The following is an 11,551-nucleotide window of genomic DNA, read 5'->3' on the forward strand; positions in this document are numbered from 1 at the left end:
TTTTCTTCTATTCTGTGAATGATTCTTAAATGCATTTTTGTGTACCAACTTTCTGGATATTGATTTATTTCATTTGCTTGCATAGTATTTATATTAAGTTTGAGTCTTGCTGTAAAAAAGCTAGCATGCAAACCAAAGTTTTTAACAGAAACATAAGCAGTTATGGATACACACAGTAAAGTTCATGTACACAGCACATTCCTTAAAGAAGATGAAAAGATTATGAGCTGATTTTAGATATTTTGCCTTCAAGATCTGAATTAACTGCTTCTTCATTCAAGAAAGATTTTTTTTGTTGTTGAAAGATTTATTTTTTCTGGTTTGTACAATCCCAAATCAGTTATCATCTTTGTATAGGAGAAAACATATTATTTATTCTTAACGTTAATCTAAAACTTACAAGTTTTGTAAGTGAAATTTGAATGTCAAGTAACTAATAACTTACCAAATATTGATCATATAATTTTGAAATGTGAGCAAAAGAACATCTTTTAATAAATTATTTTATTAGGAAAAAGTGTGCTCTCTAACCCAGCTGCTCTGACCACATATGTATTTTGAAAGGATTTTGGGTACTGATGAGGTGGTTCACTCAGTTTTTGGCTCTAAGTAACCTCTAGAAGAAGAAAATAATACAATTAAGAAAGCCCTTCTTTCGAGATTTGAGGATATTGTATCAGATCATCTCGTACTTCCTCATATAGTAGTGATGATGATGTAATGTTTTTAAAGTTTGATGTATAAAATTAGTGGTTATAGCTCAGATTTTCTAGTTTTCTTATTACAAGTGTATAGTCATCTGTAACTGACAATTAAATTGTGTTTTATATTTGATAAGATGAAAATTCTCATTTCTCTTTTCACTCCAGGCCTCAGGAGTGCAAGTTGCTGATGAAGTATGCCGCATTTTTTATGACATGAAAGTTCGGAAGTGCTCCACACCTGAAGAAATCAAGAAAAGAAAGAAGGCTGTCATTTTCTGTCTCAGTGCTGACAAAAAGTGCATCATCGTAGAAGAAGGCAAAGAGATCTTGGTTGGAGATGTTGGAGTAACCATAACCGATCCTTTCAAGCATTTTGTGGGAATGCTTCCTGAAAAAGATTGTCGTTATGCCTTGTATGATGCAAGCTTTGAAACCAAGGAGTCCAGAAAAGAGGAGCTGATGTTTTTTCTGTGGGAACCATCATTTGAAATACTGAATGTCTACAAAACTGAGGTGTAATGTCTTTTGTTAGCAGTTGGAGAGCCAGTTCCTGAGACTAAAAGTAATTTACATTTCTGTTATTACAGTCATCATTTAATTTTTGTGTGCAGGTTATATAAGGTCTTAATGGATACTAGTGCTTGTGGGCCCAGAACTAACCTCAAACTCCTGTTTATCTCCTTGAGAGAAGATGACTTCCAGTAATTGGTTTTTAGGGCATGGTGGAGACAGAGGCTTGTTTCTGTGCAGCCTGTGAACTTACTGCTTATAAGCGAAAATTATTCTATGAATTCTAGGTACCAATGGCCCACTTGGTGAAACAGCCGTGTTCTACTTGAATCCCAACTATAATGTATCCTGTATCCACCTTGTAGGTCAGTAGGGTAACCGCTAGTCATGTTCTGGTGTACACAGCACAAGCTGCTGTAAAATGACAGTAAAGACGGACTTCAGATTAGTAGTGCAGTGGAACAATTTTAAAGAGAGAGAGAGCAGAATAGATCATTGCAGCACAGAAGACTGAGTTTTCCACAAGAAGGAACTTTTGGCTTCAACAATTAGAAGTCATGGTTTCCTTTTGTAGGGTGTGGACTATGGCTTGTTGGAAGGCCATTGGTCAGAAATGAAGTAAGGTCTCAGTCCATTGTTCATAAGAAAGGGCCAAATGATTATGGTTCTGTGGGCTTGTTTTACAGGAGAAAACAGTAACAGTACAAAATGCCTGTGTTCCTCAGATAAGCACTTCCTTTGGCCAGTGAACTTTCATGGTATAGATGTTAATGATCTTGTGTGTCCCTTCAGTAATCACATACTTTGAAGATATGTGGAGCTTGTCTGGTTTGTCACATAAATTCATTCATACCTTTGTCTCGTAGTAACCCCAAGTTGGCAGCTCTCTAGACTTAATACAGACACTGTGGATATTTATTTTTAAGCTCATTGAACTAAGTTAAAAACTGGTTTCTCAGTTACCGTGTTCCAATGCTCAGTAGTCACATGTGACTAATGACTACCTTGTTGGATGTCAAAGGTCATAGCACATTTTTATCATTGCAGAAAGTACTTTTGGGACCCCTCTTCTCTGTATAGTGAAAAAAATGCTATCAAGTGATTTACATGGCCTTTCTCTTGAAAGGCTCTTTCAGTTAGTTATTCTCTTTTCAATTAAGTTAATATCTGAGGTGAAGCTTTGAGTTAAAAGTTAACACCTATGCTGGTATTGTGTGCTGTCAAGGCGGTTCTGACTCACAGCGACATTGTGTAGGGGTTTCCAAGAGCGGCTGTTGGGTTTGAACTGCTGATTTTGTGGTTCTAGATGCTTATCCTATAGCACCACAATTCCTCATTGAATTGTATAACAGGCTACATTCCTTGACATGCAAAATAGTCACATACTAAAAATACTCTCTAGCTTCAGGGGTAGGCAGTAGTTGTAATATTCTCTGATTTTGGTTTGAATGCAGTTTTGTGTGTGTATGTGTGTAATTGTGAATGGTACTGCTGCTACCTCCCCCTAGAAGCTAGAGAATATTTTAGTAGGATTCCTGGTAGCACCGTGAATAATTATTGTGTTGCTAGCCACCAGCTGCTCTAAGTGAGAAAGATGAGGCCGACTTTGTCAATAAAAATTTACAGCCTCAAGAACCCTATGAAGCCGTCCTACTCTGCCCTGTAGTGTCTGTGAGACTGCAAAGCCCTTTGAACTGCAAGGTCAGGGTTCAAGCTCGCCAGCTGCTCCTTGGAACCCTATACAGGATCTCTATGGGTTGGAACTGACTCGACGGCACTTAACAACAACAACATAAATAAGGTGCTCTGGTAGTATAGTGGTTATGAATCGCGCTGTGAGCCTTAAAGTCAGCAGTTGGAAACTACCAGCTGTTCCGCGGGAGAAAAGATGAGGCTTTTTGCTTCCATAAAGATTTACAGCCTCGGAAACCCTCTACAGGGTTGCTATGGGTCTAAATCGACTCGACAGCACTTAACAACAACAACATATATAGTTAAAGAAAAGATAGAACACCATTGTTGATTGGAGTGTTCTATAACCAGCTCTGTCCAGGGCCTAGGGAATGGTTCTTATTTAAATTCTTTTTAAAATCTGGCTGGAGTAAAATCAGAACAGCCAATGCTTTTTCATGTCCCTGACCTATTTGCATAAGAAACGCACCCACTGAACTTTGCAGCTGAAATCATCTGCCAGACCAGAGATTATTTATTATAATTTTGCTTCCCTTTTTGGACCTAGAGTTGGGATGACAAGCTTTTGATAGACAAAGAGACTGTGCCCTTTTCCAGGTTCCAAGAGTCAAATCCGTGCCCATTTGGATAGGGGGTAGACTACAGGGGAACCCCACATCCTCCCATGGTGTTACTGGCTGTGGAATGTCCTAGAATGACCGCAGTTAAACTGAGTCATTCAATGCTTGCAAGTGTTTACATAAATTCCATTTTGTGTCTGAGGTTTGGTGACGTGGTTAACAAGGCATTCAGAGATAGGTAGTTCTGAGTAGAATGAAGTTTTTCTATCAATTGTTAATATTTCTGTTATTCATTGCTTCCGGTATTCATTCAAGAGTGGGCAAGGTACTGAAGATGCTGTAGTTGCAAAATAGCAGCATCAGCAATTAGGACGTCATTATTGTTGCATGGCACGTAGTTTAAAACAAAAAATCCTGGCGAAAGCTGTCTTTAGAAGTATGAGATATAAATATATTTGAGATATAAATATATATGAGATATATTTGTATTAGAGATAAAAATATATATGAGCTGTATAGATATAAATAAAATTTGTTTAATTTTTTTGGTTTCAAGAAAGTAAAAGTGGTTTTGACGCACATTGAGCACTGAATGTGTTTGGTTATGTTAAACTAAGAGAGGAAACAAGCACCGAAGTGGTTGCAGTTTTTACCATTGGAACAGAAGGGGCTGGACAGGGCTAAAAAGGGGGCTTTGATTTGTAATGTATTCTTTTAAAGAAAATTATCTGAAGCAAAATGACAAAACACTAGCATTTGTTAATTCTGGGTGATAGATACTTTTAGAATATTTCCTTGTACTTTTTTTCCAACTAGAACAATGTATCTAAGAAAGAAACCTTGCATAAATATGGTTTTTAGATTGAACTTAAGTTTTATCAATAAAAAATTGAAAAGATTTTTATTATAAAGACAAATAATTGAGTAATAATATAGTGGATTGCCCTGTGTTGAGTCTTGTATTATGGATGGACACATTGATCTGGTTATAAGTCATTGGTTCTCACCTCCTTTTCTAACAGTGTTTATTCACATTTTCCCACCCTGGCCAACCTAATGCCTGTCCATTAGCAGTTATTCTCTGAAACCAAAACCAAAGCCATTGCCAACAAGTTGATTGTGCGTCATGGTGTGACCATGTGCCACAGAGTAGGACTGTTCTTAGGGTTTTGTTGGCTGTGATCTTTACGGAAGCAGATCATCAGATCTTTCTTTCGTGACACCAGTAGGTGGGTTTGAACAGCCAATCTTTCTGTTATCAGTCCAGTGCAAATTGTGTGCCACTGCAGGATGGGAGCTGTTACTCTCTAAGGAGGTGAGGAGTAGACACTTGAGTGGTTAGCATGGCAGAAAGTGTCGCCTGGGGGATTTAGAGGCTTAGCCACATCGAAATTATACCCTGTTTAAACCACTTTTTCCATTTTGACATCTCTCTGCCCAGGGCACCAGAACTAGCACCTCTGAAAAGTAAAATGATCTACGCAAGCTCCAAGGATGCAATCAAAAAGAAATTTCAAGGTTGGTATGGATTTATCTATCAATCTTTAGAGTTGTGGCCTGGTCCCTGGGAAGGGGACTGCAGCATTTTGAAGAAGCACAGTGTCTTTGGGAAGACTTGGGCATAAAGAAGGAAGCAGTGACTGTGTTGAGAAAGAAGACAAAAAGTCTTCATGTGTCCTCTTCCTTATACTTCCTTATACAGACTCCTGAGTATGAATTGCTTGTGCGCAGTAATCATGTGTTTAGCACTTGGTGTCCATGTCACCTGTTCAGGATGCTTTTCAGTGAGTTCGAGATGTCACCAAGTTCATGGAGTAGGTGGAGACTAATTGGTTTGCATCGGTCAGAGCTTGATAATAAATTGCTGTTGCTTTTGATTGCAGTTGATATAGTAAAGTTGCAAAGTGAGAATGCATATACAAAGGAAGGGGGGGAATGTGCTTTACTGCTCAGTTCCATTGTGATCTAGGGAATTGACTCATCAGTGCTCTCAGTCCTTGAGTTACCTTGGCACAGCTTACCAGCCACATTACTGTCTCAGCCAGTACAAGATGTTGCTGTGATGGAAAGCTCATGAGGCAGTTGCCCAGAGACCCGCATTGAAGGTTAAGTGTCTTGTCTAACTTGCAAATCATTTCATTTCCATGGGCCTTACTTCATTAATATTGGGCTTGCTTAACCACAAGACCAGCAGTTCAAGCTCACCTGCCACTCTGTGGGAGCAAGCTGAGGCTGCCTGTTCCCATAAAGATTTACAGCCTCGGAAACTCTAGGGAGCAGTCCGACTGTGTCTTGTCGGGTTACTGTGAGTCTGAGTAGATTCAGTGACAAGGGGGTTTGGTTTGGTAGACTGTGAGGTCTGCCAAGGGTTATGTGTGAGCTTAGTCTCAGGAGGTTGCCTGCTACCTTCCTGCTCATAAACAGCTTAGTAAACCACTGTCACAAGGGCTTAGCCACATGTGGTTTTTGTTTTGTTTATTTTCCTGTAACTGACTTTCCTATTGTTTGCCCTCACTTGTTTTACTCAGTCAGGAAAACAGCTCCTGAGCCCTGCGGTGGCATGTTCAGGATCTTGTCAGGTGCTACATGCAGCCACGTTGGTGCTGGGCATCCCGTAGGAGCAGGCTCATCAGTCTGTTAACTGACATTTGAAAGTGACTGCTTAGCTTCAACACTTACAAAATGCAATTGAAAAAGATTCAGACTGGATTTATCATTATCCTTATTCTGCATTATCTTGCAAAATAAAGGGACTTTCTATGTAGGATTGATACGGTAATAGAAAAAGTTGTTTTTGTATTTTTTCACATCAGTCCTAACTTAGCCAAAAGCTGACCGGTTAAGTTTTCACTAGCTTGTGAAATGATCTGAAAATTATGGATCCTTGGAAGCAGTGCAGCTGTTAAAAACCAGCAGCTGTTCAGAGACGCTGCTGTGTACAGTTTCATAGTTGAGCTCATTGTGCCTTGTGGTCATTTTTCTGAAAAAGCACTCCCAACACAATCTACACAGCTTCCTTTGTGGTGTGTTTCTTAAAGCTAGTTCTTTTGTAGAGCAAAAGTGATGTCATTGCCAATGTTCTTACTCTTGAGTAGTTGACTAAATCAACTGCATTCAAAACATCTAACTCATATTTTTAATGATCTTAAATAGCATGATAAACTAGCAGACTTGTTTTTCAACTTTTTACTGAAGTAATATGAGCTTCAAAAAGTTCACGGAAAAATGGATTTGAAAAATAATGGATTTTTTTTTCCATAAAAATTTTGAAGTCTTCTCCTATGTATCTGTATATATGTGTGTATATTGATGTTAAGTGTTGTCGAGTCGATTTTGAGTCACAAGAGCCTGTGTAAGAGTTTCAAGGAGCAACTGATGGGTCTGAAGCGCCAACCTTGTGGTTCCAAACCGACCTTGCGGTCCAGTGGCATTATCCTGCGGCACCACACTGGGACTCCCTATGTGTGTGTACACACACACACACACATATATATGTAATTAATTGTAAATCTTGATGAATTTTCACAAAGTGGCCATAAACGTCTATTTCTTGAGCTAATGACCAGCAACCCCAGAACACACCCTCCATAAGGGTAACTGTTATCCTGGCTTCTAACAGCATGTATTAGTTTCAGCTGGCACTCTGTATGTTATACAAAGAATCATATAGAATGTATGCTTTTATGTATAGCTTTTTTCAAGCAAAACTGTTGAGGGCCATCCATTTTGATGTATGTAGTTAGTTCGTTTTAAATACTGTGTAGTGTTCCAAAGTTTCTGTCTATCCACATTAGAACTGGTTTTTCAGAATGGTATGCTACCTTAAAGAAGTAGGTATGCTATTGCCATAATTCTAAATGGTTATTTGTTTTTTCTCTAGGCATAAAACACGAATGTCAAGCAAATGGGCCAGAAGACCTCAATCGGGCTTATATTGCTGAGAAGCTAGGTGGATCCTTAATTGTAGCTTTTGAAGGATGCCCTGTGTAGATCATTCAGTGCCACAAACCAAAAGCTTCCATGTTTAATGTTATTCTCTTTTTATATAAATGAAGCAAATCTGTTTAGGCCAGGGTCTCACTGAGGGGGATTTGTCTTACACCATCTTCTAGAGTAAATGAAATATTCTATAAACATGTGCAGATGGCCCCTCAATAAATCTAGTTTTATTGGTATGAAGTTAAATTCTTATTGGCCAAATGCCTGTTTTAATGAGTTGGCTTGGAAAGATTATTGTGAAGCTCAGGATTTTTAATGAAGAGACATACTACATCTTTGTTAACCTCAGCAGTTACTTTGTCTCTTTGGCTTAGAGAATTGGCCATAATTTGGTTATAATTTTGGCCCAAGTTCATTCTTCTTCATCAAGCTAAGCTTAATAATGGAAAACAATTCTCCTCCCAGCATGTTAACAACACTAATACACTAAGTACGATTTAGCCAGGCAGTCTTTAATTCTACCAAATGAGTAAACGACTGCCTCAAAATTTTGTACACTTATAATCAATGCTGATCTTGCAAAGCACTATTTACAGCACTTAACGGGAACATAGGAAGCAGCTCTTTGCACCATGGTGAGTTCTCTACTCACTAGTTGGGAGGCAATCTTGGTGGATTGACCTTGCACCCTGGAAATCACGGGTGTCCTCAGGAGAATGTGCATTGTAAGCCAACTTATATGCACATTATAGCTCCATTTTAATATGCTTTAATAAAAATGATAATATATTGACAAGCTAGGACACCTATATCTTTGTGTTTCCTCTGGAGTTTTGCGGCTTCTGGTACAGTAAAGGGGTAGAAGAGTACTCGGTCAATGATCACTTGGGGGCCTGCGAGAACTTCATCTCCTAGAGCAGTTACTGTGTGAAGTGGGAGCACGTGTGTCGGGTGACCCTCCCAGGAAACAGTTCCTGATGGATTGGATGCAATTTTTGTAACATCACAGAGATGCACAAACAGTTGAACTTAGAAGTAGCAGTATTGGCTTTATGTAATAAAGGAAGCATTTTTAACCTCTTTCTCGTGTACTTATTCACATGTCCAAATGAGAGTATGTTATTAAGATTGGGGGTATCAGTTAAGGTAACAGCTCTTTCTCTGCTGATAGAATGATAAAGTTGAGAATCTTTTTTTTTTATTCCAAGTTTTTATCCAAACAACAGGTTTTTATCTTTGATTCATTTGGGAAACATCAAAAGTTACCTTGCTTCAGTCAACGCTTCTTTAAATTGTCTAAGGCAGTAGTGCTGGTTGCTTGTTTCCTGTGGTAGTGCCTATAGGGGTAGTGTGTAGTAATTGCTCTCCAGAGAAGCAGGCCACCATGTAGCCGGGCAGTTTAGAAACAGGCTCCTGTGTGGCTTTGGTGTGCTGTGCGCTGGATGGCACTTCTGGAACCACCTAAGAGTGCAGGCACGCAGTTGTGCACGTGTGTGCAATGTGTGATCGTGGTGAGGCTTTCACACCGGGTGCAGGGATCTAGTGCTTTCCCATACACTTTATTCCAAAAATGGACAAAATGCGAATAGAGCAGGCTTTGCAAAATGTCTTTAATGGATTCTTGACTCAAGAATCTTTCAATAAGCATACCAGGCGATTCTAGTGTAAAATCAGGATGTTAGACTTTGGCTGACTTTGCCCAGTAATAAGATGGGGTATAGGGGTATACTGCTTTCTGAAAACATACCTTTTCACATGGGCTTACCCACTGCCCTGAGAAAGCAGCAAATAAAGCTACTCTCATGGCACAATGGCCAAGTGCTCAGCTGCCACCACAAGGTTAGTGGAGTGAACTACGCAGCAGGTCCCACAGTAGAAAAGCTGGTGATATTCTCCCATCAAGAGTACCGCCTAGAAAGCTCTGTGCGACAGTTAACACTATGACACATGGGATTGCTCTGAGTCAAAAGTGACCCAGGCACCTAATAACACAGCGTGTCAGTCAGAACTTGACAGTGCGGGCTGTTATTCCAGGAACTATCAATCTCTGAGAAAACAGCAGAGTAATGGAGTAATAAATAGGCTTAGTCGAGTGGTTTTCTCTCTGGGGACCACTGTCCTAAGTGCTGGCTGGTCCAGATGCAGGGAAGTGCAGCCTGAGTGACCAGCCTGTTGCCCTCTGGCCATCAGACTGGATAGCAGGATACAGCACTTTCTCTTGACTTTGGACATTTCTAAAGTATGTGAACAGTTCCAAACTGGGCTCCGGGTGAAAGAAGGGCTTCCTGGGGGCCGAGGGGGAGTGGGGGTAGGTATGTAGTTCTGGGAGTTTCAGTGGAAGGAAGCCCCAGCTGGAGTAAACAGGGATGTATTTGGTCTGACCACAGCTCACTAAGCCAAAGGCATACAGCTGTAGTTGATGGGCATCCCGGAAGAGCTTGGCGGAGCCCCTGGCCAGACTCATCTGTGTCCAGCCTAGAGAGGTCAAGTCAGCCTAAGGTTACACAGGTGGGGCCAAAAATTTTCTCAGTTCTTGATCCATTCCTACTGCACCTTTGGAAAATTCATTTCTAATAGCTGCAGTTTTGAAGTTAGATCGTGCTCCATGCCAGGGGTGCTCCATGCCAGGGGTAAAACTTGAATAGGGGCAGGAAATAGAAAAGTAGTTATTTTGGGCCCTGAAAGCTCGGGTGGAAAAGGCATTTGTGGAGTGAGTGTCTAAAATCTTGTTTCCTATCTCCAAAGCCTTGCTGTTTCTTTGCGCTTCCTGTCTTTCCTGCACTGCACCCCTTCCCACACGCAGCCAGCTAAGCAGCGAGAATTTGAGCAGCAGCGAGAGAGCTTGAGCAGCAGTGAAAACAAGAGTGAGAGCTTGAGCAGCAGCAAGAGCGAGAGTGAGAGCTTGAGCAGCGAGATTCGGAGTCCTGGTGTGGTGCTGTGGGTTAATGTGCCAGACTCCAAGGCCGTTTTAACTGCAAGGAAAAGGAGCAGAGGGCCTCATCTCTTTCCCACGGAGGGCCTGGTGGATTCGACCTGCTGACCGTGGGGTTCGCAGCCAGATTCTTAACCACTACACTACCAGGCCTTGCACCTTCAAGATGGCGGATCGGGTAGATGTGTAGTGAGGATCTCTGTCAACAACAACATGGGAATACCGGGCCAAAAGGGCTCACGGGACGGTGTTGGAACAGTGAAACAAATATAAAGGTATGTTTGGAGGATCAAGGGTTTACAGCTGGGGAATTTGCAGGAGAATCCAGAAATCCATTGTTTTCTGGTTCAAGACATTCAGCTGTTCTGAGCTGCCATGGAGGGGCGGGAAAGAGAATATCTTGATTGTATCAGGATTGATAGTATCAGGATAGAACATCTTGATTGTATCAGGATTGATACTGAAATTTAAAGTGACAGTTTCAACATAAAACCAAACGGCCACCACTCGTCTGTCTGTCGTGCTGTGGTGGTTTGAATTGCTATGATTCTGAAGGCTCTGCCACCTGTATTTTAAATAATCAGCAGGGTCACCCATGGTGGACAGGTTTCAGATGAATGAGCTTCCAGACAAAGACAGACTAGGAAGAGTGACGAACTACTTCCGAATTGCTAGTCACTGAAAACTATGAATAGCAGAGAAACACTGTCAGATACAGGACCGGAAAATGAGCCCCTCAGGTCGGAAGGCACTCAGAATGCAACAGGGGAAAAAATGCCTCCTCAAAGTAGAGTTGACCATGATGACGTGAATAGAGTTAAGCTCGGGGGAGAAAAGCGCACAGAATCTTCATCTGCTGATGGGCCACAATTCAAAATGAAGATAAATAGCTGTAAACATCCATTGAAAATTGGAACATGGAATGTACGAAGTATGAATCTGGGAAAATTGGAAGTTGTCAAAAATTAAATGGAACGCATCAACATCGGTATCTTAGGCATTAGTGAGCTGAAATGGACTGGTATTGACTATTTTGAATCTGACAACCACATGGTTTACTATGCAGGGAATGACAAATTGAAAAGGAAAGGTGTTGCATTCATTGTCAAAACGAACATATCTAGATCAGTCATGAGGTACAATGCTGTCTGTGATAGGATAATATCCATGTGCCTACAGGGAAGCCCAGTTAATACCACTATTATTCAAATTTA

The 11,551-nt window shown here is 40.7% G+C and overlaps 1 protein-coding gene across 1 annotated transcript; it reads left to right on the forward strand.

Annotated features, from left to right (window-relative positions):
• Positions 1 to 917: 917 nt before the first annotated feature.
• Positions 918 to 7,456, forward strand: DSTN (destrin (actin depolymerizing factor)). The gene is made up of 3 exons (XM_006860629.1): positions 918 to 1,174; positions 4,908 to 4,984; positions 7,347 to 7,456. The coding sequence occupies exons 1-3, from the start codon at positions 918 to 920 to the stop codon at positions 7,454 to 7,456; spliced, it is 444 nt and encodes a 147-aa protein (XP_006860691.1).
• Positions 7,457 to 11,551: the final 4,095 nt, after the last annotated feature.

Source organism: Chrysochloris asiatica, unplaced genomic scaffold (genome assembly GCF_000296735.1).
Source record: "Chrysochloris asiatica unplaced genomic scaffold, ChrAsi1.0 scaffold00039, whole genome shotgun sequence".
NCBI classification, from domain to species: Eukaryota; Metazoa; Chordata; class Mammalia; order Afrosoricida; family Chrysochloridae; genus Chrysochloris; species Chrysochloris asiatica.